General features: G+C 43.3%; 2 protein-coding genes across 3 annotated transcripts; both read right to left on the bottom strand.

Annotated features, from left to right (window-relative positions):
• Positions 1-816: 816 nt before the first annotated feature.
• On the bottom strand, positions 817-7,777 carry LTO1 (LTO1 maturation factor of ABCE1). 2 transcript variants are annotated; one of them, XM_081167025.1, is made up of 5 exons: positions 7,618-7,777; positions 4,549-4,654; positions 4,170-4,240; positions 1,900-2,017; positions 817-1,287 (listed from the first exon to the last, which is right to left on the bottom strand). In XM_081167025.1, exons 1-5 carry the CDS (start codon positions 7,674-7,676, stop codon positions 1,219-1,221), a joined length of 423 nt encoding a protein of 140 aa, XP_081023151.1. In that variant the 5' UTR covers positions 7,677-7,777; the 3' UTR covers positions 817-1,218. The 2 variants fall into 2 exon arrangements, with proteins under 2 accessions (XP_081023151.1, XP_081023152.1); XM_081167026.1 differs by having other exon boundaries at positions 4,569-4,654.
• A 3,496-nt stretch (positions 7,778-11,273) lies between these two features.
• Positions 11,274-22,307, bottom strand: FGF19 (fibroblast growth factor 19). The gene is made up of 3 exons (XM_081198053.1): positions 21,296-22,307; positions 20,693-20,796; positions 11,274-13,577 (listed from the first exon to the last, which is right to left on the bottom strand). The coding sequence occupies exons 1-3, from the start codon at positions 21,528-21,530 to the stop codon at positions 13,251-13,253; spliced, it is 666 nt and encodes a 221-aa protein (XP_081054179.1). The 5' UTR covers positions 21,531-22,307; the 3' UTR covers positions 11,274-13,250.
• Between the last annotated feature and the right edge of the window lie 3,596 nt (positions 22,308-25,903).

Raw genomic sequence — 25,903 nt, 5'->3', positions numbered from 1 at the left:
AAAGTGAATATTCCAAGTGCAGAGATGCTGAGATTAAAAATGGGTAGGGCAGAAAGAGTCAACACTGTCAGTGGGAATCTCAAAAACTGCAAGGAAACACTGGCTTTTGCAAGCAAACCATCCAACTTCCTTTAGCTGAGCATGTATGCTGGTCTCATGTTGTCAAGTAATGTGGCAACAAAGAATAGAGTGAAGAAATAGATTTTCCTAGCCAGAGCTGAGAGTTAAACTGGTACTAACTTTACTGCAACCAGTTAAGGGCACAGGTAGGAGGAAAAGGGGTACACTGGGCCAATTTGTTCCCTTCCCAAATGGATCCTTTAAAAAGCTTAAAGAACCGCAGCCAGGGCAGGTGTGTGTGTGTGTGTGTGTGTGTGTGTGTGTGTGTGTGTGTGTGTGTGTGTTGGCCCACAAAGGCACTTTCTGCAAAGGCTCCCACTTCTGTTTCCTTATTTTGATGAGAGTCTAATTGTATTTTCTAGAAAATGCATTAAAGCCAGGCTAAGTCATTTCCACATCTCAGTACTGAAGATATTTCTTATCTCAGTGTGTGAGATATTTCAAAGGAAAAGTGGTGTTTTGGAATGAAACATTCTTTGAGGGCCAGCAGGTCAGATATCTATTAAAAAGTATGCTTTCATCTGTGAACTATATCACTATAGTAATATCGGCTGAGACTGCACAGCATGTGGGGGGGGGGACGGGGACACACAACTACATATACGGATAACATCTGTTTTACAGATTAGGTTGCTGCATTTCTTGCACTAATATAGTGTGATATATCTTTACACACATTGCCAGCAGAATGTCAGGTTTACAAATGAAATTTTGAAAGTGTTTACAAGACCCAGATCAAAGTATCTGAAGTCATTTCAAAGTTACCTACTCAATGCAAATGACACCAGTATATTAACAAGCCACTGTGTTGTAGTCCAATTTCCAATATTAATTTCCCAAACCAGTACTATAGCTACTACAAATCACCATGGAGTTTACTCCACATACTGCCTGCTTTAAGCAGGACTCTGCAAACTGAACTGGCACTGCAATTCAATCAACATACAGACTTATTTATTGGTTCTATTCCTGTGAAGAGTTAAGTCTTCTTATCAGTGAGTAAAAAACACACACTTTCTAGCCTCATTTTCTCTACTCAAGATTTCACCACTTCTTTATTAGCCTGATGGGAGTTCGTTTCTCCATTTGTGGTCCTTTTCAGAATGTAAGCACAGATCCTTCAGCACCAAGTCTAATACTAGAAGGAATATGCAGCAATGAACGAACCTAAAATGAAAAACAGAAATTGTAAGCAATGGTTTTTATAGTTATACTGTGCATTATCCTCAAGTGATATAGAATGTCAGTCACACTCAGAACAGATCCATTACAACCAATGAACCTAAGGTTACTTAGTATGATTTAGTTGGATATTACCCGTTAGTTAAGTTACATTGGGCGACATCTTACTCAGTGCTTTCCCCCCTAGAAAAATAGGTGCCGGTATTCACCATGTTGTTACAGTAAGGGCCACAATTTTTAACATCAACAAAAGATGTGCCGGTACTGCGTGCCCCTTGAGTGCCCCCTGACAAAAAGCATTAATCTTACTGTGTCCACACGCCTCAGGAATGGCTTTTTGCAGTGGGACTTTCCCATCTTTCCCTCTGAGCTACAGCACCCTGCACACCTCCAAAATCTGTTCCATATTCTTCAAAGCAGATTTTGGGAGACATGGGAAGGTATGGAGGGGGGTGGGAAACAGGGGGGCGGGTCTGCTCATGCAACACTGGATATCAGCTATGATTATTACATTATTATTCCATGGGAATAGCATACAATTTGAATACAGCTGAAATGAATACTCCTTTTATTCCAACACTAAAATCAGTTTCTAACCTGTTTAAACCGTCCTCTGATTTTCTCCAGGTCTTCCTGAAGTTTTTCATAGGCTGGATCCTCACAAGGAAATGTCCGAATCATCTCTATTAATGACTCTAGAGCTTTTATCTTTTTACTGAAAAAATAAGACCATTTTATTTTACAAAGAGTATTTAATAATTTGATGTATTGAAATACAGACTTTGGTCACACAATTCCCTCAAATGTATTTTGCTACTGTTGTTCATTTCAGCATCATACCACCAAGATGGACAACTCACAAAAATCAAAGCTATGTTCACAAATATCTACCACTGAGATGTGGGACCCACTTTGACAATGGCCCTTTACGCCTTGGCATCAATAATACCTGTAAAGGCAAATCACGCAAGTCAGACTGTGATACTCAGACCAGCATTGCCTCTTTCTAAGGAATTGCAACAGAGGAGCCTTGCCATTTAACCAATCCACAGAATTTATTTTTGCCCCCCTTATTAGACCAGCATGAGATGCAGCCATGCTACCCTAGAATTATATGTAGTAATCCATTTGAAAACCTGTTCTTCTGAAATATCTTCAAAACATATATAGATAGTAGCACACTTTGGACATTCAAATTGAATGTGTGAAGAGAGTACCTTTCCTCACCTCCAGTGAAATGCTTTGCAAATATGTCTGCATTTCCATTTTGTCTTTTTTGCACAGGATCTTGGCTGAAGTCAGAAAAAGCTCACAACATGGTGCCCATGAGCGCACAAGCATACATGGCAGCCTTCCCTAGCATTCATAGGGTCTCCTCTCCACTGAAAATAGGTTTGAAGTAAGCATTCTACTGTAGCCAACAGAATAGGTAAGAGAGCTCATTTTCTCCAGTTTGCATATGGGCCCCCCAAGAGAAGCTTAATCAACCAACTGATTCCTTAAATCAAATGACAACCCTAAATTATTTCCTGTTCCATAGATGGGAACATTCAGTAACTAAAAAAGATGCTTGAACAAATGGAATTTGAACAAAGATGTTCCACACCTGTATCTTCTACCTGTATGCAGAACAACACCAGCTCAGAATTTTTTTTCATATACCTCTTAAAGAATTCATGTAAACACAGGTTTTCAGCATGCTTAGTGAGGGCAATTCAGCAACAAATGCAGCAGAACAAATGACACGGGTTAGGGCCACAGGTTACATCATGTATGCCATGCATTAGACAAAAAATACTACATTTCAGTTGTTTTTCAGAGTACTAACTAGCAATGCAATCAAAACTTTTAAATAAACATCCCTATTTAGCAATCTGGCACTTGCTGGGTCAGAGAGGCATCCATTTGCCAGGCAGCGAGCCCAGAAATGCTTGTCTATATATATAAAAAACCCTGATATCCTACACATGACCTCATCTCTTAATGTCTAGCAGTGGATTCCTGCCAGTTAACAGTCACCTCTGTATCTGAAGGAGGAATGGAAACTGCATCCACATGATATTTAGTGGTGGTCATTGCCAAAACACTTAAAAATACAGTGGTAATCCAGCCAGACCAGCATGAAAGCATGTTATAAAGAGGTGGTAGAGAGAGGAGAGACACATGGTTTAACTTACATCCCTTTGTTTCAGAAGGTAAAAACATCTGTACTGCCCAGTGAAAGTCAACCGAATACCACGCTTGAGCATTGCTAAATTTGGAAAGCCAGAATCATGTTTTCTGAATCCTGATATAGATGTAATGTTGCTGAACACAAATAAAATGGTACAATGTACGATACTGTGCTAAGAGTTATTGGTATGATATAGGTGTCACATAATACTCGCTCCACATTTGTTAAAACCCAATCACTTAGTGTGGCAGCATCTACACTTTGGAACTGTATTATTTTTGGCGCCAGCTAAAAATGTTCTTGTTTACTCAAGCCTACCCAGTTGCTTAGAAAAGCTGATGTGAATTTTAAACCGTTTTAGTATTTTAACTTCTTGTATGTTTTAATATATTGTAATTTCCCCCTCACTTTATGGTTCTATCTTTTTGTAAAATGTTTTGAGGGTGTGTTTTTTTACACAACCAAGCAGTGTATAAATTTCATGAAATAAAATTAATAGATATTTGATGCTTAAATCCTGGTCACTCTTAGTGCTACCTCCCCAGTTATTTTATTGTTGGTGTTATGGTCTTATGGTGTTACGTTCTCTCTCCTCCTTCTATCTGCTCTCTCGCTCTCGCTCTTTCTCTTTTTAATCTGAAGGAAACAAAGAGAACCAATGCATGATACACTGGCTTTATTTTTTAAAACCTACCTGTTTTTCTCATAAGAGCCTTTATGAAGCAATTTCTGCCATGTCATTGCAAAACCAAGATATGATCCAATCTACAAATTTGGAAAGAGATCATTTAATTTTCCTTGTTATGCCAATTATGTCTTTTTCATTTAAGAAAATCTCAGATATGTATTTAACGGGACTTACTTCCATGTAAATATACTTAAGAATGAAGCCTAAACGAACCTGTTTGAATCTAGGATTGTTACTACAATATGAACTTGGATATGTCCAATAACAGAACAGCAGAAACAGTGATGCTCGCTTTATAGATGAATATACATTCAGGCTCCAAGAAACATAGATTGTCATGTTGCTTCTTTTGATCAAAATGCTCATTTTATTTTTTAACACATACTTCTAAACCAATCTTTGCACCTTGTTGTATGCCATATTGCCTTCCTTCAAGGAGTCCAGCACATGTTCCTTCAGCATATCCTTCCTGATAGCCTTCACCATGAAATCTGAAATGAAAGATTTTGAAAGAGCTGTTAGGCTGAAGCAGCGAAAGAGTGCTTGCACCTTGGAGGCTAACAGCCCAATCCTATGCATGTTAACTTCAAAAGGAGTCCCACTGAGTGTTAACCAGCTTGAATGGGATTAACTATGTGCAGTTGATTTCTTCAAGTATGACCAAACTTCGCTACATCATCTTAGTGCTACATACTTTTTATTGGGTGGCATACAAATAAGGCAAATAAGAAAATAAAGTTATACAGTTAAGTAAAGCCATCTAGCTATATGGGTCCCCCCCCCCCAAAAGTAATAACTCATTGTCTTTGTCCATGGAATTTTCTTGGCAGGGATACTGGAGTGGCTTGCCAGCTCCTACTCCAGGTGGATGACGTTTGGTCAAAACTCTCCACTATGACCTGTCCATCTTGGGTGGCCCTGCACGGCATAGCTCATAGCTTCTCTGAGTTATTCAAGCCCCTTCGCCATGGCAAGGCTCACTGTAAGGACAGATCCTGAAGCTGAGGCTCCAATACTTTGGCCACCTCATCAGAAGAGAAGACTCCCTGGAAAAGACCCTGATGTTGGGAAAGATGGAGGGCAGAAGAAGAAGAAGAAGAAGAGTTTGGATTTGATATCCCGCCTTTCACTCCCTTTTAAGGAGTCTCAAAGCGGCTAACATTCTCCTTTCCCTTCCTCCCCCACAACAAACACTCTGTGAGGTGAGTGGGGCTGAGAGACTTCAAGGAAGTGTGACTGGCCCAAGGTCACCCAGCAGCTGCATGTGGAGGAGCGGAGACGCGAACCCGGTTCCCCAGATTAGGAGTCTACCGCTCTTAACCACTACACCACACTGGCACAAGGAGAAGGGGACGTAAGAGGACGAGATGGTTGGACAGTGTTCTCGAAGCTATGAACATGAGTTTGACCAAGCTGCGGGAGGCAGTGGAAGACAGGAGTGCCTGGCATGCTCTGGTCCATGGGTTCATGAAGAGTCGGACACGAATAAACAACAAGAATTCATATTTTGTTGAATTCATAAAACCTAAGGACAGGACAGAACTTCTGGAAAAAGAGCTTCAAGGGGATCCAGCAGCAAGCCATACTTTTAGAAAGTCATCTTAAGCTTCTTTGAGGCAGTTCCCCCAGCAAGCAAATTATATTACAACTGAATTCCCTTAGTTTAAGTCAAGTATTTATTTTAGGTGGTGTTGAGTCTATGGTAATGCGGAGGCACTTTACTAATTTCCCACACTTTGAAAGTACTTGTCCATGGGCAGGGAGGTGGTCGAAGTTATACAACGCTATGTTCTAAACATAGATGGAAGCTGTTAGATGCTCTTTAGGTGACAGGGTTGCACTTTTAGCCCAAACTGATTGAGGTCACACAAAAAGTGTTCAAGCTGCCAAGGTTACAAATGGTTTTATAGATTTAAATTTTCTAAGTTGTAAGGCAGATGAACTGGTATGGCAGATATGAGCCTGTGAGTACTGGAAGACTAGCCTTCCAGATCTTTTCCCATCTGGCCTGACAGAGCAGGGCCCTGACTCTGCAAAAAGCTGCAAAAGCTGAGGCTGCGGAACAGACTCTTGGGCTGGAGTATTATTTAGGGGCAGGGTCTTTGTTGTTGTTGCTGTTATTTGTTTGGGGAGTATCTCTACTTTTAGATCTTATGATTTATGTGGAAATTGTTTCAATCTGGTTGTGTACTTTTTAATGTGTTTTATATGTATCATTTACTTACTTTTGCTATGTTTGCATTCACATAATTGGTTTCATGCTGTAAGCCGCCTTGAGCATTGTTTTAACTATAGAATGGCAGCATAAATAAAGTGATGACAATGAGCCAGAATATATGCATTGCAATTTTATTGATATATGGTCATACAGTGAAACTTGACTGACTAGCCTAGTGCTCTTAATGCTAGTGAATACGAACATACTTTGTAAAAGCTACTATTCTCATTAGGGTTCTAGGGGAAGCAAATACAGCATTAAAATGAAAAGAAACAATACAATCACACAGAACAGCCCTTCTAAGGCAGGTCACATTTACTCTTATTTTACAAACTAGAGAATGGAGGAAAAGTAAAAACTGGCCAGGCCTACCCATGAGCTTGGAGCTCTCTCTCTCTCTCTCTCTCTCTCTCTGTGTGTGTGTGTGTGTGTGTGTGTGAGTGAGAGAGAGAGAGAGAGAGAGAGGGAACCACCACCACCCCATCATTCTCTGTGCAATCTCATATTTTTAACAGTGACACAACAGGCAGAAATCTAGCAGGTTAAACTTTCCTCTGGTATTGCATCTCTGGGAGGATGAGAAACTGCATTTCTAACACACAGGTGTTAAAATGACAGCAGCCACGGGGGGCATAATATAAGTTTATGACATTCTAAACTCTCTCATATAAGACTAGACCTCTTCGGCAGCCAACGAAGCTGAATGTTGGATGTTTCAGGAGGGGCAAAAGAAAGCACCTCTTCAATCAAACCACGGAACTCGCTCCCAGGAGCCAGCGATGGCCCCCAACGCGGACGGCTTCCAAAGAGGACTAGACAAATGGATGGGAGGAGAGAGGGCTGTCGATGGACGCAGCTGCGAGGCAGCAATGCTTCCGAAGACCAGTTGCTGGAAAGCACTGCAGGGGAGCTTGGATGCTGCTTGGCCGCTGCGAGAACAGGATGCTGGGCGAGATGGACCGAAGGCCGCATCCAGAAGGGCTCTTCTTATGGGGCCGAGTTTGAGCCCAGATCTCCCAAGGCGAAAGCAGTTTCCCTGAGAGAAGCAACAGCCTCAGCACAGGGTTCCTCCCCGAGGGGCCTGTAAAGCCAGGCTCAGAGCCACAAGCCTCATCAACGAGTCCAACGGGGCCCAGGGACGCCGCGCCTCTCTGCCCGATGCGGAGGCGAAGGAAGCGGGCAGAGCTCCCCGCAAAGGACGCCCAAGGCAGACCCGGGAACACCATCCGACCCTACCTCGTCTCCGCCATGACAATGGTATCGAAGGCGTCCGACCCGCCCGCGTCAGCCTCCATGGCATACGACGGCTCCTGCCTCACCGGCTCCCAACCACCGACTGGTTCTCTCACCGTGCGGCGACGTAAGGGAGCAACGGACGGCAAGCCGGCGGGGCCAAACGCGATCGCCCTTGTCGCGCATGCTCCAAAGGACTCGGGCTTTCCCTCGTGACGTCACAGCCCGACTGGCTGGAGCGCGGCGCTAACGGTGTAGTTTTGGGCCGTTTTCCTCAAGCGCCGCGTTTCTTTGCTCCTTCTCAGGTCAGCCGCTAGAGGGCGCCGGTATTCTTCGCGAAAACGCCTCGTCTCTTTAGAGAAGCTGAATCTGAGCGCGCCGCCTTTGACTGCTGTTTATCACGAGGATAAGGGCTTCCCCTTTCGCTGTGACGCGTCGGGCGTTTTCACACGTGACGCGCAAGGAAGGAGGCAAACTTTCTGCTTTCCGGATTTCTTTTTCTCTGATATATAATATGAGATATTCCAATTTAATTATCGTACTGCTTGAGTTTATTCAGAACTATCTGACACATTTTTATTTTTAGAAACTGCATATGTTGCATTTGGTTTAATTTCGTTTTGCACAAATTCCCCTTTCTAAACAAAACAACAACCGCAAGCCCCCTCCATCTCTTCTCATCTGTGGTTGGTTAAAGACTTCTGCTACCAATATTCATGCATGTATTTGCTCTTTCAAAAATGGCACAAAATGCGAAAACAAATTGTGGCATTTTGAACTGCATTGGTGTCTTTTACTGTGTTCTACTACACTGGCAGGGTTGCTGTGGTTAAAGTATGTATAATAGTTTGGAAGTATATGAGAGTGATGGATTAGAAATATTCTATAGTGAAATGTATGAGTTCTTTTTCTTTTCTTGGCTGGTTAAAAATTGACAAAGATTTTGGACAATTTTTGAGCAGTTTTTCAAGTACCGAGTGACCCAGACATGGTCATTCAAGTGCAGCGCTGAGACATCCATCTAATCTTCCCTGCTGAAACAACAGAGCAATTCCAGCCAAAGTTATCAGTCAAAATTTCCTTCTGTAAACAGTCATTTCAGCTGCTAAAACACATTGTTTATGGGGAAACTGGGAGAACTAGTAACTTTCACAGGGTGACACTGAGCAAAGAGCAAGGTCCAATTTAGTTGATTCTCTTGCAGCCTCCGACCTAGATGCAAGCAACACGTACCAAGAAGTACAAGATACTGGCTTTGATGCCTGAATGGGAAAGTGTTAATTAACATTTTTTTTAAAAAAAACTTACAAACTATATTTGCATAAGAAAAAAACCATCAAAATGAAATGGTTGGTATTCACTGAGTATTGGGAAAGGGCCATAGGTCAGTACTACAGCATCTGTCTTGCACGCAGAATGCCCCAGGTAGAGTTGGGAATGTTCCCTGTCTGAAATTCCAGAAAGCCATTGCCAATCAGTGTAGACAGCAAGATGGACCTAACTCTGTATAAAGCCATTTTCTATGTTCCCCCAAGGAAACCATGCTCATCAGCTGATGTGGCACATACAGTGGTACCTCGGGTTAAGAACTTAATTCGTTCTGGAGGTCCGTTCTTAACCTGAAACTGTTCTCAACCTGAGGTACCACTTTAGCTAATGGGGCCTCCCGCTGCCACCGTGCGATTTCTGTTCTCATCCTGAAGCAAAGTTCTTAACCCGAGGTACTATTTCTGGGTTAGCAGAGTCTGTAACCTGAAGCATCTGTAACCTGAAGCGTCTGTAACCCGAGGTACCACTGTACATTCCATCTGTTGTGATTTACGGTGGTTTCCAACTTATCATCTATTATATTTCTGTGTTTCTGTTTACAATCATTATTACAGTTTGTTGTTTGTATCTTTGAATACTTGCAGTCACTCCCTCTAAGTCGAGTGCCAAAAGGATTGGAGACAAGAGGAAGGTGAGAGATGTGAAGAGGGTTATTGGCTTGTTCTTGTTTTTCATGTATTTTGTGTTTTTTCATCTTGTACTTTTATGTTGTGAAGTGCCCTGAGATCTACAGATGAAGGGCAATATACAAATTTAATAAATGATAACAATATGATAATAACATCCTTGAGGTTTGCGGAAATACATTTATTTTAAAAAATAATAATCCTGAAAAAAGCCCTTTGAGGACTGAGATTGCTCAGTAGTCATGGAACATTTGGTAGCAATGGAGGGTGGGGAAGAATAAAATATAAGGGATGGGTGATGGAATTCCCTGTTTAAGAAGAGCCAGGCTGCTTGGAACACTCAATGGGGAGGATTCCTGTTAGGAGGTGAGGAACTACTGCAACATTTTGTTGCTGAACCCACTATGACGAACATGCATCAATAAGATAGGCTTGTTGATTTCCACAGAGCTTGGGCGCCTGTAAAAGCAGCTGTTGTGTTGGCAGCTATGTAGCCCATTCCTGCCCTTGCTTTAGCTGCTGCAGTGCAAATAGGCAAAACAGTAACAAAAATTGTAATCCTGTGCATGTCTACTCAGAGGTAAGCCTCCTAGTGTTTAATGGATGTGGATGGGAGACCTTCTGGTAACGATACCACCTTGGTTTCTATGATGGAAGAAGTGTGGGATAGAAATGTAAAGAAATAATACTAACTTTTGGTATAGAATAAAAAGGACAGCTATTTTCCTGAGAACGGGGGCAGTTAAAAAGAGTCAGACTGTCTGTTTAAAGGAATCAGTTATTTGATTAAGGCAGGCATAGGCAAACTCGGCCCTCCTGCTGTTTTGAGACTACAATTCCCATCATCCCTGACCACTGATCCTGTTAGCTAGGGATGGTGGGAGTTGTAGTCCCAAAACAGTTGGAGGGCCGAATTTGGGGATGCCTGGATTAAGGAAATGTAGACTACCTATATATTATATCTAGGGTCACAGGAAGACACAGCTAGTGCATTTTTCTAGTACATCAAAGGAAGTTAAGTGATGAGTGTTGCTCAAGGACAGAAATAAACTTCTCTTCTGCTGCAAAATTCCTTACTGGTAAGGAGAAATTTTCTCCGTGTTGTATTGCACAAGTGACTGATCCATTGTGGATGCTCCTGGGTACCTTTGAAATGCAGTCAGGTGACAGTGAGTTAAACTGACTAGACTGATCTGGTATGATGTTAATCTATAGCTGCATTCCTACACACACACACACTGCACACCTGCTTGGCAGCTGAGTCTATGAAGTCAATAGAATCTATTACTAAGTTTTCCCTGATATGTTACCACAGGAACATATAGGTGTTGTTTTTTTTATCTCCTCCAACTGGAATGCACAGAACATTGTAAGAATCTCTGTTTTCATTTGCAAACAACCAAGCTTCTATCTCAAAGGCTGCAACAATAGCCTTGAAACAATAGCAATATCAGACAGAGAAATCTGAGAAACTGGATAGGGGAGAGATACCACAGAATTCCAGTAATGAAGGGGTATGTTTTCAGAGTGCTACATAGTTCTTTAGCCTCTCCTTAGCACTGCCAGGAGCAAACTTAGCAAATATGCGCCCTTTCGATTAATGCACCCAGGACACAAATTCCAGGGTTGTTTTTTTCCTTGATGCCACATATAAACAATCTGAGTAACACCAGTACAGACAACAGACAACTGAACTTTTCATTCTAATTGGGTTTTTATTAAAAATGTTACATGCTAAAGCTACAGATTTTACACTCACAAACATTTTTACATTTCATTTCTGCTCACCCTTATAAAAATTACAAAGCTTTGCTACCTTTGGCCCAGACTGGTTTTTGTTTTAAAAAAAGACACTGTTGGAGTACATAAATAGAAATTTAAGTATAAATATGGTAACAAAATAAATGGATGTATGTGTTTAATAAATTAATCATAAATATTGTGTTGACAAGGAAGTCCTACATCAGGAAAATAATTATTTACAGAGCCATGCTACTATATACATACAAAACCCTTAGGGAAAGAATGTTATCCCATAGTAAGCTAGTTATTCACTAGAGGAAAATCTAACGTTAGTAAAAACTGCTATTTACAAAAAAATAATAATCCATGAAATATTACTCACAATTACATTTTTTAAAAATTCCATCATGTTAGTCTATAGAGATTTAAAATAACTGAATTATACCCAAAGCATCTCTTACAAGTCATAGGTGGCATTTATCCACATTTATCCATTAGGTCAAGGTGTGGAACCTCAGGCTCAGGATTTGGCCCTCTGTGCCCCTCAGTCTGGCCCTTGCCACTCTCCTTGGGCCACGCCTTCTCTCCCTTGGGCACATCTCTCACAGAACTTGCTTCACCCACTGAGTGTTTTTGTCTGGTTAGAATGTGAGCTATGATGATATCTGCCTGCCTGATCATCACAAATCCTTAGTACTAACCTTCTAATCAAATTCAGCCAGCCAGCAGATATATGATACAAAAAGTAACCTATCAGGGTTTTGTTTTGTTTTGTTTTGAAAGTATTTTAGTTACATACAATTCTGGGTCAGGCAAAATCAGCCTCTGGTTAGAGAATTGGTTACCTGTTCAAATGTTTTTACTCACTCCAGAGATTGCAGCCTTATCATACTTTTGCTCCTTCAACAAATAACGTTTTGGAATTGTGCACGTGTTCTGCCTGATGAAGAACCTGTGTAAATTGAAGGTTGGCATACTCTTTTGGCAACCATCATTCAGGTACTGTGAACTTCAGTTCACTAAACACTCAAAGGGGCAGCACAGCAAAGAGGATGCTATTTTCACCCCATTACCATTCTGGTCACTCTCTACAAGTTAGAGGGCAAATGTCCAAAGTGGGGAGCCTCAATTACTGATGGAGAACGCCCACTGTGTGCTTGAGAACCTTGGAAAACCATGGTTCTAAAATGTGGGGGGGGGGGGGGAGCCTCCATGAGCACAGCAGACTCCCCACTTCAGATTCCTGGATGGTAACTGGAATGGTGTCAGGGGACAGAGCTAGCGTGCATAGTGTTTCCATATGTTTAGTCAACTCCATAGAAGAAAACCTGAAGAGGCTTGCTAGAACACAACTGCTTGTTAGTTTCTTTTGTCCCATTCCCTGTGGTTCCTGTTACCTCCTGTAGGGATCAAACGTTCAAGGACAGAAATTGCATTTCAATAGCTGATCTTCTGAAAACCAGTAGCAGAGGTTTGTGAAAAGATTGTGTGTTAAGTTACTTGTTTAGCTTCCTTTAACTGGCTGCTCCTCTTTAATTTCTGACACTGATGTGTTTAAGGGTCTTGAAGAGAAGGACTTATCCCTCTTTGAATGAATTGCATTTGTTACATCTGTCATCAGGCCTCAGAGGTGAAGGAAGGAAGCAGTAAAGCAAAATATTCACAATCTTATCCCTCCAAGCATCCTCCAAGGCAGAAGAAATACCTGCACGCTACGCATTTTTGTCATTCCTGAATTAAATGGCATATTTTTGACAAATGCTTTCTAAATACCATGCCTGTGTGTCAGTAGTCTTCATGGCATTCGTATTGCCGTTTGACAAGAAAGGGTAGTGCCGCATCTGAATGTAGCCATGTGTGAAATATCACTGCTAGAAATAATATCCTTCTGGCAATGCTTTTTTTATGGAGCACAACTAACGTAAGGAGCACTTGTTCTCATTTCCCAAAACTAAGGCTTTTCACGGATACATCTGAGGTGATGCCGAAGGGATCCATGCTGTCAGTTTCAAGAGGGGGACTGAAAACTCCGGATTGCAAATGCTGCCCAGTGTCGCCGTAATCTCCAAAATCGGTTGACTCCACCGGCACAGTGTTGATCATTGGCAAGAAATGAGACAGTGGAAAGTCTTTCCCTTTATTTTGTTGCCTTTGCCTGGCAGTACTTAAGGACACCAAAACTCCATATTTCTTGGACTTGTAGATGTTGTAGCCATCTGGGCGCATCTCCTCTTCAAAGGAACAATCCTCTGTAGAATAACTGAGCTGAGAGGAAGTGAAAAATATTACACATTGGCTTTATACATTTTTTGCACTCTTAAATGGCATATGATGCAACAGTGTTTAGGGAAACCACCCGTCTTATGGAATTATCTATTCAGTGTGCTCTACGTGGCACTACCTTTGAAGGTGACCCGGAAACTACAACTAATCCAGAATGCGGCAGCTAGACTGGTGACTGGGGGCGGCCGCCAAGACCACATAACAATGGTCTTGAAAGACCTACATTGGCTCCCAGTACGTTTCCGAGCACAATTCAAAGTGTTGGTGTTGACCTTTATAACCCTAAATGGCCTCGGCCCAGTATACCTGAGGGAGTGTCTCCACCTCCATCATTCTGCCCAGACACTGAGGTCCAGCGCCGAGGGCCTTCTGGCGGTTCCCTCATTGCAAGAAATGAGGTTACAGGGAACCAGACAGAGGGCCTTCTTGGTAGTGGCGCCCGCCCTGTGGAACGCCCTCCCAGCAGATGTCAAAGAGATAAACAACTACCTAACATTTAGAAGACAACTGAAGGCAGCCCTGTTCAGGGAAGTTTTTAATGTGTGACACTTTAATATATTTTTAATCTTTGTTGGAAGCCGCCCAGAGTGGCTGGGGAAACCCAGCCAGATGGGCGGGGTACAAATAATAAATTATTATTATTATTATTATTATTATTATTATTATTATTATTATTATTATTATTATTATTATTATTATTAGGAACCATTCTTCCATAGAGCTAAATTTGATACAGACTAGTGCAGGAAGATACAAGGAGTCATTTATAACCCAAACATGGAGAATGGAAGTTCTCCGTGGGGTTATGAATAGGTGTGGTTCTGCTTTTATAGATTTACGCAGTAAGATTCAATTTGATTTCTCTTACTCTGCTAACTGGTTGTAAAGCAAGAACTGTTTTGAAGCCACAATGGCCCATCACAGCAACCCACAGTTCCTAGCTGAGAAGGCTTGTTTTCGCTAGGTAAATATAGCAAAAGCATTGCAGCTCAATGTGCACTTGAACCAAAGTTTACTGGAGTTCATGAGACACCCCAGGCTACCAGAAGCTAAAGGCAAATAACAGGGGAAAGGTTCACGGTAAAACAGATTGCTGCATAGTTAAAGCAACTGTCATACAGGTCTTGATTCTGATGAGGTTGCTGAACAGGCTGCCATTGCCAAGTCCTGACTGGACAACCTACCATATTTTTTGCTCTATAAGACTCACTTTTTCCCTCCTAAAAAGTAAGGGGAAATGTGTGTGCGTCTTATGGAGCGAATGCAGGCTGCGCAGCTATCCCAGAAGCCAGAACAGCAAGAGGGATTTCTGCTTTCACTGCGCAGCGATCCCTCTTGCTGTTCTGGCTTCTGAGATTCAGAATATTTTTTTTCTTGTTTTCCTCCTCCAAAAACTAGGTGCTTCTTGTGGTCTGGTGCGTCTTATAGAGCAAAAAAATACGGCACTTAAAACTGACATTTTAGCCCTGTTGAAAATCAATGGCTGCCAGTCAATGAGTTCTCACTGTGGTGTAAATATTCTAAAAACCAAATACTGTGGAGTAGGGGTCTGTCATTCTCTCTCAATGAGGCTCCACTTATGGCTTCGTCTTGTGCGACACTGTCATATGAGGAGATCCACAGTCATGTGTCAACCTATCCCAGCTATGCCCTCTCAAGTTTGTGGTGTTAGATTCTAGGGGGGATTTCTGTGTTTTATTGGAGTCCTAGGTGTCCTCTCCCATTTACCAGAACCTGATTTGCCTCCTTATATACTAGGGCAATGAAGCAATAGAGTTGACAACTAGAACACAAATGGAGAAAGATCTAATATGGGTTCGCCAAACAGACTAAACACTATTTTGAGACCATCTCCATGATGATGGTGACAGCAGAGCACTTTCATCTCCATCGCCATTGCATCGGCACAGCACTATCCAGACAACATTTTTCAGGGTGCCCCTTCCAGCATTATGTGAGAGAACCATTGATATTTTAAAATATAAAATTTAAATGATAAGCATTTTTAAACAGTGTGCACACAGTCCCTGCAATGTGGCCAGCATTTAAAAATTAGACATGAACCATGTTTAGTAAGCTAATTTAATTGAAAAAATCCCTTTGACTTTGACAAAATGAGGATTTGTATTTTATAATGTCACAGAGTAAGAATTGGTCATGTAGTGTTAACATATATTCTGATTATTGGAACCAAAAAATGTGCTCGCTAACACAGAAAGACTAGCACATAATAAAACAAAAATAAACAAAAAACAAAACAGGATGGTGGTTTTAGTCTGTTCCAGGTCCTCTGTGTCACTGCTCTTTTTCTTAAAACTCTGGTACTATTCTGGTTCGGTCATTAGAGGTGACTGAACTCTCTGTCAACTCAGAAGTATCGCTGATTGCGTCTGGGGCTTCGATGATAAGAGAAATGGTGTTCGTGCATGAACTCTTTACCTGCCAAGTCCCTGTGTCATACTTTCCTCCCTACACGTGTAACATATTATGCTGACAATCATCATTAAGAAGTAGAAGAGGCTAGAGCAGAATTCTCTTAATGACTAAATAGGCTTAAAGTGCAGCACTTCAGATGTGGACTGGGTTATCAGGCATGTGGAAAAACATGTTTTTGGTTTTTGTCTAGATTAGGGAAACATCTTGAGATGAGAGACTGCTGCCATGCAAGTCACTTAACTGCCTTTAACTGTTGAGTTAATTCCTTAATTTTCACACAGTCACAATGCAGAACAAAATTCAGTATGGCAATAACAGTTTGACTTGCAAGGCAGCCCTCAGGCATGTTTACACAGAAATGAATTCTAAAGTGTTCAGAGGGGCTTATTTTCAAGTGTAGCCTTACTTTTTGTAATGTGAATGATACAGATCTATACAGAAACTATACAGTAGTACCTCAGTTTTCAAATGTCTCCATTGACGAACATTTTGGTTTTTTAATGCCATAAACCTGGAAGTAAATGCTTCCATTTTCGAATGCACCTCAGAAGTCGAATGGCTTCCGCTGAGGTACCACTGTATTTTTCTCAATTTTCTCTATTAAATTTGCAGGCCGCCCTTTGCATCTCGGTTTCCAGATGTTTTGGAACTCGAATGATCTTCCGGAATGGATTACATTTCTTAACCAAGAGGTGGTTTACAACACGTTCTGTCACTATTTACAGACAGCAGCTTGAATGAGACTAAATTTAAAACCCATTATTTATATCTGTGTTTACTGTTGAAAAATAACATTGGGGCATGTAAGATATGCACGTTAGAGAGTTATGAATGGGGATGGAGATACTAGTGTATCCCAAGGTCCCTGTTAAATTTCTACATCCTCATCTGCTGGAAGACCACATAAACAGCACTTTGAAAGCATGCTAACCTGATTGGACTAGATCAGTGTTTCCCAACCGGTGTTCCCCGGCACACGAGTGTGCCGTGAGACACCGGCTGGTGTGCCGCGAGATGCCTGGAGGGAGGCGGGCGAGTCGGGCGGCGAGAGGCGGGGCAGGGGCGGCGAGGAGAGGCCGCGCCTCCTGCTGCTGCCTGGCGCTCCTCCTCGCAGCCGGCAGCGCTGCCTGGGCGCCTCCGCGCGACTCTGCCTCGCTGGGTTTGGTCTCCCAGCAGAGACGGGTCACACGCGCCCCTCCCTCCCTCCCTCAGCCTGCGCGGAGGCGGATTGAGCGCAGCTGAGAGGAGCTGCCGAGGGAAAAAACGTTCACTTTTGTGCGTCCCTCCCGGCGTGACGCTGCGCGCTGACGTCACGGGGCGGGGCTTTAATGGTGGTGTGCCGCGAGATTTTTTTTTAGTACACAGGTGTGCCGTTGCCCAAAAACGTTTGGGAAACACTGGACTAGATAACACTTGTGGTCCCTTCCAACTCTACAATTTGTTGATTAGCTAAGCTCAAGTGAAAATAGCTGCACTGCTCAATATGCATTCACATTTCAATGCACTGATTTCAATAGGGCACAACCATCTATAAGTGTGATTTGAGCTGTTGTGCTGGTAAGCAGTTATATGATTATTGGGCTGGAAAGGGACCTTGGGGATCAACCAATCCAGCCCTCCGCAGTGCAGGATCTGTAACTGCAGGATGCAATGGCGACACCCATGACCAATGACTCTTTCGTCTCTGCTTCATACCCTCCAGTGAAGGAGAGACCACCACTCCCCGAGGCAGCCTGTTTTGCCATCTTAACATCTCAGGCCATTAGGAAGTCTCTCCTAACGTGTAGCAGAAATCTGCTTCCTTGCAATTTCCACCCATTATTTTTAATCCTTCCCTCTTGAGCAACAGAAAACAAGTCTGCTCCATTGTCTGACACCACTTCAGATATTTGAAGAGAGCTCTCATATCTCCCCTTAATAGTCTCTAAACATACACAGCACTTTCATGCCTTACTCATGGGACTTGATGTCCAGACCCCTCACTATCCTGGTTAGATTAGGCTGATTGAGCTACTTAAAACTGACTCAACATCAATAAAACCGCAGCAATCCACCTCACAACAAATCTGGTTTCCCACAGAGCAGAGTGCCATATATTCTTAAATTAGTCTCCTTATGAAGTTAACTAAATAAGAATGACACATATCAGACTTTGAGACCTGACGCTGGTTATCTAGGGTGATTTTTCAGCAGCATCTCAGTTCTCAGGTATACAAGGGCAGGAAAGAATACATTATCCTCCAAGTAGGTTATGTAGGCTTTTCAAACCGAATGGGGATTAGAGCTCTGTGGACCTTCGTGATATAGGCTGCAATTCAAGCCTGTCCCCTCCTGGTGGCAGCACTGAGCAGTCACCCTATCCACAGCCCTGCTGCACACAGTAGCGGAGGCAGAAGCTCGGGGACATGAAGATCACTGTGCCAGCTTGAAGTTGCTCATGCAGCAACGTGGCCCAATGCCGTCATGCTATAGCAGTGAGACTGGCTCAGGGTTCAATGAATCATGGGGTGGCTCAGCTCTGCTTGAAGGTATCCCCTCCCCCGGTGGCACTCCTGCCCACATGACTGGTAGAAGGCTGACTGGTAATCTGTTATCCTGGGCACATACACACCTCGGAGTAAGCCCCACAGGGATTTTCTTCTGAGAAAACATGCCCAGGATTGCACTGTTAGAGACATTCAAACTAAAGGTGCCGTAATTGATTTTTGGAAATCCAGGCTTCAATCATGCACCCATTTCCTTGTACGCCTCATTGAACTCAATGGGAATTACTTTGGGCTAGACGTGCGTAGCTTTTGGGGTGCAGTCCGTGCTCCACTGAAGGCCATGGCCGGACTGCACCTTCTGTCCTTAGCTCATGATCTAAACATGGAAACGCTGTGGATCAGCTGAATGAAAATGGGTTGTGTAGAAGAGCTTAAGAATGCCCCATTACAATTGTAGCGGAGAACCTGTAGATCTGGTGAAGGCTGGTCTGTTAGGGTAAATCATGCAGCAGCCCGCCCATCTCAGCCAGCCCCCCCCCCTTTGCCTGCCTTTGTACTTTGAACTGGTCCATAGGGTGACCTTGGCTTTCGGCTTCTCCTCCTTAGTCGCTCTGTTGCCCTTTTAGGGCTTGGCAGGGAAGAGGATGAGGACAAACCCAGAATTAGCTCTACCTGGCATATTAGCTCTGCATCTGCCTACCATCAGTCTCCCTGCCTTCCTCCCAACAAGTCTCTGTGGGCATTGCATCAGCTACCACTGTGTAGACCAGCTTTCTCCCAACCTGATGCTTCTCCAGATGTTTTGGAATAGCTGTGCTGGCTGGGGCAGGTGGAAGTTGTAGTCCAAAGTGTCTGGAAGTCACCAGGCTGCAGACACTATAGACAAACTTTTGAGTCCATCACAGGTTCCCTCAACTGCAGTTAAGAAAGCAACAAAAGGCGCCGATTTCCTTCACCAATAGCTATATTTCTATAAAACCACAGCTAGAGTGGGGAGGAATACAGGAGCAATCTCTGGCAGATTATCTGCAGAATGACCTGAAGAGCAAGAAGATTTTGTGCTAATTTAGTAATTCCATGCAATAAATATTTGGCATATATCCCAGTCCAACTGGAGAAATTTAAGCCCATGATTAACTGTCCCATCAAAAATCACTGGAATTTATAAGTCCTTAACTTTGACCAAATTACACCAAGTTATTTCACACCAAGATTCAATAATGCCTTTCCTAGCTTTGAACATCGGGAATCATGTGTTGGTGCAAAAAGTTACACCTTCACATGCATGATCCTAATCAAAAACAGGATAAAAAGAGTAAGAAATTGGAGCTGGAACAAATGTTATGTAATAAAGATCTCAGGGTACAAACACCTTCTGTAATGTTATGGGTGTGATGTGCTGGTTGTATTTTGACATGGGAAGCCCTGCTCAAATCTCTGTTTAGTCGGGCAGGCTTACTGGGTGGCCTTGGGTACATCCTTATCTCTCAGCCTCACCTACCTTAAGGGTTGCTGTGAGGACAGAATGAGATAAAGATCAACCATCCAGCCTGGAGCCCCTTTAAATAGTTCAGAAAAGAAATCTAAACAAATCGTAAATCTTAGTAGTCCAAATTCTGGAATGCTGCTGGTTCTGCCACTATTCATAGAGGGAAAAAATACACAGAGTAAGTGCAAAGAAGAAGCTATTCCTCCATTTCCTCTTTTGTTCAGTTCAAAGTTATTTGTTATTACCTTAATGGTTATTTTATTACTATGCTACCTTAATCCTATCCAGCGTGGACTCTTCCCTTTGCCTGAACCTTACCACCAGCGAGACTGGAGTTCCCAAATTACCTCGTGATTGGATTTTAAAAATTCTTTCTGTTGCCTAATCACAGAGCCCAGAGCTTAACGAATAATAATAATAATAATAATAATAATAATAATAATAATAATAATAATAATAATAATATGTTTCCTTTCGAACCCGTTTAAGATCGTGGCGCGACGTGTTTAGACTGCTTTGTTGTGTGGGAGTAAAATAAAATTGGCCAGGCTGCTATTGTTTTGTCTGGCCCGGGAGCACTGGATACAAATCGCCAGGAGCCGTTGTGGGGGCGCATGCATGCAAAATCCTTTCCCCCTCGGGGCTCGGGGCATGCCTAGGTCGAGGGGGTCCCCGCCGCAACTTACAAGCCCGCGCAGCCTTCCCTCCGCTTCCATGCAGAGGTAGCGAGAGCTTTCCACGCCCTTGATCGCCACCGTACGAACGGACACGGCTCGGATCTCCAGCAAACCTGCGCAGCGAAACAAAACGCAGCGTTAGTACACGGTGAGGTGGAGACGGGAAAGTTGGCTCTGCGGGAAACAACCTCTCCCTCTCTTGCGCGCGCAGCTTTGCCGGACCGTCGGTGTTTTAGATCCCTGTCCCAACTGTACTCACCTATCCCCCTCCCCTAGATACACGTCAAGGACCCGCACATTGGCATAGCCAGGATTTATTGGGGGGGGGGGCAGGCCACCCACCTGTCACTATCCGCTGTCCGGCTCTGTCTAGCAGATTCGGAATGAAATATCTCAATAGCAATTGTTTTAAATTCTTTTCTTTTGTCCCCAAGTGCTCAGAAAAAAATGTATCAAAATCTTGTTACTTTTTTATTACATTTAGTTAATTATTTATTTATTTGATCTAGCGGGGTCAGCTGCCCCCCCCTGCCCCTGCCCATGGCTCAGGAACCGAAGAAGAGAAGTGGCCCTGCAAGATTGCGCGGCGCTTTGGCGAGCGCGGTTACTTACTATGCAGATTCTGGGCGCTGGCGCCGTCCACTCGGCCGTCGCTGTTGATCCTCAAGAAATAGCTGAACGAGCTGTGTCTGCCGGCGGTGTAGAGGTGCCTCAATCTTATGGCCTCTCCCCAGCCATAGTTGACATGTGGTCCAGCATCGGTGAGGGGCAGGGACCGGGCGAGCGTGACCAAGCAAAGCCCCACCAGAGCCAGGAGCGCGCCAGCTTTGCGCAAAGTCGGCCACATCTTTCGCCGAGGAGAGGAGTTCCACCGCAGCGCAAACGCAGGCAGAGGCGCAAAGGTTCCCGCGGAGAAGAAGACCGAGGTGGCCAAAAAAGACAGGGCGGGGTGGTGGTGAAGCTCAGGGCTTTGGGAGCGACTTGCTTCAGGAGCGATTGCAGGAGAGGCAAAGCCAATCCGCGGCCTTTTATAGGTCTCCTTATCAGCCCAATCGATAAGGCTAATTCCAATATAGACACTGCTCCATCGCAGGACTAGGGCCAATACCCGCCCCGCTGGATCGATAAGGATTACATCACAAGCCCCGGGACACCCCTTCGGGTTGCATTTCTGCCGCGCGCTTTATTTTATTGCCAAAGCAATTCGCTGACCGCTCTTCCAGCGTGGCTTTAAAAAACGCGCACGACGAGCAAAGTTTTCGGAAGACTAGCGAGCGTGCTTCCAAAGCTAGGATCAGAGGGAGGAGAAATGGGTGCGCGGGAAGCGAGAAAGAAAACCTTGAAAAGCCGAGTGCACCCGGAGGCGCGAAGAATAGGAAGAGCGAGGAAATCAATGGAGAAATGGAAGTAAAAGGAGAGATCAAAGGCAGCAGAATTCACCCGAGACGTTCCAAATTCTTTCCGGGAGGAGGGTTTGGGTGGGGGGCGTTGACCCTCCCTCCCCCTCAATCTGTTCGCTTTCCCCAAAACACATTCCCACGACCCACTCCTTGCAAAAATTCAAGCAATTTCATATGTGTTGAGAAAGGGTTGCTTTGAATTTCGCCCCTTTTATGGACGAGAACCCCAGCGCTTGTTAAAAAAATACCCCTTCCCCGTGCTGCTAAGGCAACAGCAGATCATCGTTTCGCCATTGGCATCTCTGGAAGTGGCGTGAGCGAGGCTGGCCCGGTCGCTCATTGTATCGCGCCAGAGACCACAGAGCTTGAAAAAAGGCCGGCTGGAGAAAGTCTAAATCTCAATGGAATTTACTAATGACCCGGAAAATCGCCCACTTAGGGGGCGGGGAGGTTGCCTCGCCTTTGTTCCACAAGGTGGCCAGAAACGCGTTGGCTGATGCAACGCCTCCCAAGATTGCAAAGCAAGGGAATCCCTACATGCAGCCTGGCCCCCTCCTCATCTCCGTGCCTCCGGGGTGAAGGAAAGAGCAAGCAGCACGTACTTGTATAGATGTCTAACCTTCCTTCCTTTTCTTTATTGCATTCATATCCCACCTTTCCTCAAAGGACCCCTCTCCTCCCAATTTACAACAACCCTATGCGGTAGGCTAGGCCCAAATAGTGACGGGCCCAAAGTCACTCTCAGTGAGAATCGTGGCTGAGGAGAGACTTGAACTGTGGCCCTCCAGGTCCAAGGCTACCCTGCTTTAAAGAAATCTTTTCATTTATATGCTTTTTATTAATATACTGTAAGTCATAGCATAACACCACATATCTCTGTATCTAGTTTATATTGTTATTATTATTTTTTACATATTTATCTTAAAGCCTTTCCAAACTGCTTAATATTTAAAAATGTCTAAGCTGTATACAAAAAAATACAGCATTAAAGACTTTTTTAAAAAAAGTTTCATAAAAACAGAGTTGCAACATAAAAAACCAGCAAAACAGTATTCTAAAAACAGATAAAACTGGGAATTCAGTAATAAAACAGTTAACAAGTTAGTAATGTAAACAAAAGCAATCAGAGAGTCTCACGGCACCTTAAAAGATGAACACATTGTTTTCATGGGCTCAAGCCCGCTTCATGGGATATGGGTGAAGTGAAATCCGTAGTTGGCAGGTAACTCAATAAAGGAGAAAATGGGAAGGTGGGAGCTGGAAGGTAATGAGATGCAATTTTGCAGTCAGTGTGATAATGATCTGACAAAGTGGGTTTGAGTATGTGGAAAGCATATGCCATTATAAATTTGTTAGTCTTGAAGATACCACAATTATTTTTTTGCCATTGACTAGCACACTCTGGATGTACAATGGTACCTCGGGTTACAGGTGCTTCAGGTTACAGACACTTCAGGTTACAGATTTGCTAACTCAGAAATAGTACCTCAGGTTAAGAACTTTGCCTCAGGATGAGAACAGAAATCACACGATGGTGGTGCGGCAGCAGTAGGAGGCCCCATTAGCTAAAGTGGTACCTCAGGTTAAGAACAGTTTCAGGTTAAGAATGGACCTCCAGAACGAATTAAGTTCTTAACCCAAGGTACCACTGTATATAGAATGTGTGCCTACATAAATGTATATGCATATGGTACAAGCATACACAGTGATATGTGTGTGTAAAACTGTTAGGTAAAAGTTACATAGTAAACCTCTGGGTGGCACTCCAAAGCCAATAGGCAAGGACTTCTCAGGCCATCTTTGGTTAACTTAGCATTCCACCCATTCCCAAAGTTCCTAGGCTGGACTGTCAAAACAGAGGTGGAAGCGCCGATTAGCTTTGTCTTTTTCCTAGTTAGATTTCCTGCTCTAGGAGCCACACAGTTGTTGGGTTTCCAGGTATCATGGGCCCAGCTCCCTTGTCCTGACAAAGGATAGTGCAGGTCATTTCCTAATGATGTACATTCAGGAGACTTTCTTCAAAGCCTCTAATGTCACCTTTCACTCAGTGCTAAAGCTCTTTACCTGGGAGTAAACCCCAAGAGGAAGTCCATGAATTTCAGTCGGCCTGCTCTCAGGATGAATTCATTGAATACAGCTCTCTGTTCACTAATGAGTTCTATTGATTTCAGTGGGACTTCCTTCCTGACAAATATGCTGCAATGACTGTCCTATTATAGTTTTCCTAAATAAAACTATGCTTGAAACATTTCGGTACTTGACTTTTACATATTTATACGCAAAAATGTCTATATCTCCAAAATTAAGAACAGCATAATATCAACATCAATCTCATAAAATGAGTACAAAATACATGAGTTCCTGGCAATTTTTTGAGCAAATTGTTTTGCTTTTTGCAATGATTGAAAGCTGTCAATAAACGTTTGAAGACGACCTGTAGGGCTACACCCTTACTGTTCTGTTTCTGTTTTTATTATGTATTTTGGTGCTGGTCTTTAAAGCCCTAAAGGACCTTGGCCCAGTGTACCTGAAGGTGTGTCTCCACCCCCATCATTCTGCCAAGACACTGAGGTCCAGCTCTGAGGGTCTTCTTCTGGTTCCCTCCCTGTGAGAAGCGAGATTACAGGGAACCAGGCAGAGGGCCTTCTTAGTAGTGGCTCCCTCCCTGTGGAACACCCTCCCTTCAAATGTCAAGGAAATAAACAACTATCTGACTTTTAGAAGACATCTGAAGGCAGCCCTGTATCAGGAGGTTTTTAATGTTTGATATTTTTATTATGTTTGTAGGTATGTTGTAAGCTGCCCAGAGTGGCTGGGAAAACCCAGCCAGATGGGTGGGGCATAAATAATAAAACTGTTGATGATGGTGGTGGTGGTGGTGGTGGTGATGGTGCTGTGTTCTGGCCTGAGATCTTTGTTGGAAGGATGGTATACAAATTTAATATATAAAATGAAATAATGCATTTGTGTGAGACCATATCCTGCTGAATTCAGTGGGGCTTATTTCTGAGTAAACACTGGGAAGTGTTCTGTACCTCTTACCCTTTAGAGATCCAATCCGTTAATTGTACAAGGGCTGCTTCTTAGTTACATTGCTTTTTACCTGCATGGCCTGCTTGCATAGGAAACAGTGTACATATAAGCGCCTGGTGCTGTCACATACAGAGTGTTGTGCAAGTCTTGGTTTCATTACTAAGACCAGGTGGATACAGTAGAATACTTGTAGCAAGATAGAATGCTTTGCTGCATTGGGGATTGAGCCCATTAATTTCCCCATGAGAATTAATGGATCTGCATTTGGGGAAAATCACAGATCAAGTGTTCCAAGTGCTTAGAGAATGACAATACAGAGATTATTTAGCTTTATAGGAAGGCTCTGAAATTAGATACATCTATGATGAATGGATTTATTTTGGGAATGGATTTATTTTGACTCAATATATGTTTGGTATTTAGGGACCCATCTGGCAGAGGCATGCTCAAATTCTGCAGCTAACCTTAATTCTTTGGTTGGCCACAAGATGGCACTTTAAGCCGTAAGACTTCTCTCCCTCTTTCTGATTCTACAGAAAGCAGTGCCAGTTTTGAAAGTGCCCTGTAAGCTTATTGCGGCTGCCTTCTCAAATACTTGGCTTTATGTTTTGTGTAGCAGAAGCTGTGGACACTATCATTGCCTCTGCTTTAGGCAAGACAAAGTCCATTAAGACAGCTATGTTAGAGCTCGTTCATTCACAAAGGGTCTGGTTCTCGGGGCATCAATTTCATTCACAAAAGTTTCCATTAATTGAAGTCAGGGGTGTTGGTGGGCTATTTATTAATT

This window comes from Podarcis bocagei (genome assembly GCF_964188305.1).
Source record: "Podarcis bocagei genome assembly, chromosome: 1".
In the NCBI taxonomy this organism is placed as follows: domain Eukaryota; kingdom Metazoa; phylum Chordata; class Lepidosauria; order Squamata; family Lacertidae; genus Podarcis; species Podarcis bocagei.
This window is presented reverse-complemented; position numbering and strand designations above follow the sequence as displayed.

Coding starts and splice junctions, on each gene's coding strand:
- LTO1 (XM_081167025.1), bottom strand. CDS start 7,676: ATGGAGGCTGACGCGGGCGGGTCGGACGCCTTCGATACCATTGTCATG. Junction 4,241..4,548: donor GTGCAAAGATTGGTTTAGAA/GTATGTGTTAAA, acceptor CCAAATTTGTAG/ATTGGATCATATCTTGGTTT. Junction 1,288..1,899: donor TCAGAGGACGGTTTAAACAG/GTTAGAAACTGA, acceptor TTTTCATTTTAG/GTTCGTTCATTGCTGCATAT.
- FGF19 (XM_081198053.1), bottom strand. CDS start 21,530: ATGTGGCCGACTTTGCGCAAAGCTGGCGCGCTCCTGGCTCTGGTGGGG. Junction 20,797..21,295: donor CAGCGCCCAGAATCTGCATA/GTAAGTAACCGC, acceptor TTCGCTGCGCAG/GTTTGCTGGAGATCCGAGCC. Junction 13,578..20,692: donor AGGGAAGGCTGCGCGGGCTT/GTAAGTTGCGGC, acceptor ACTTCCTCTCAG/CTCAGTTATTCTACAGAGGA.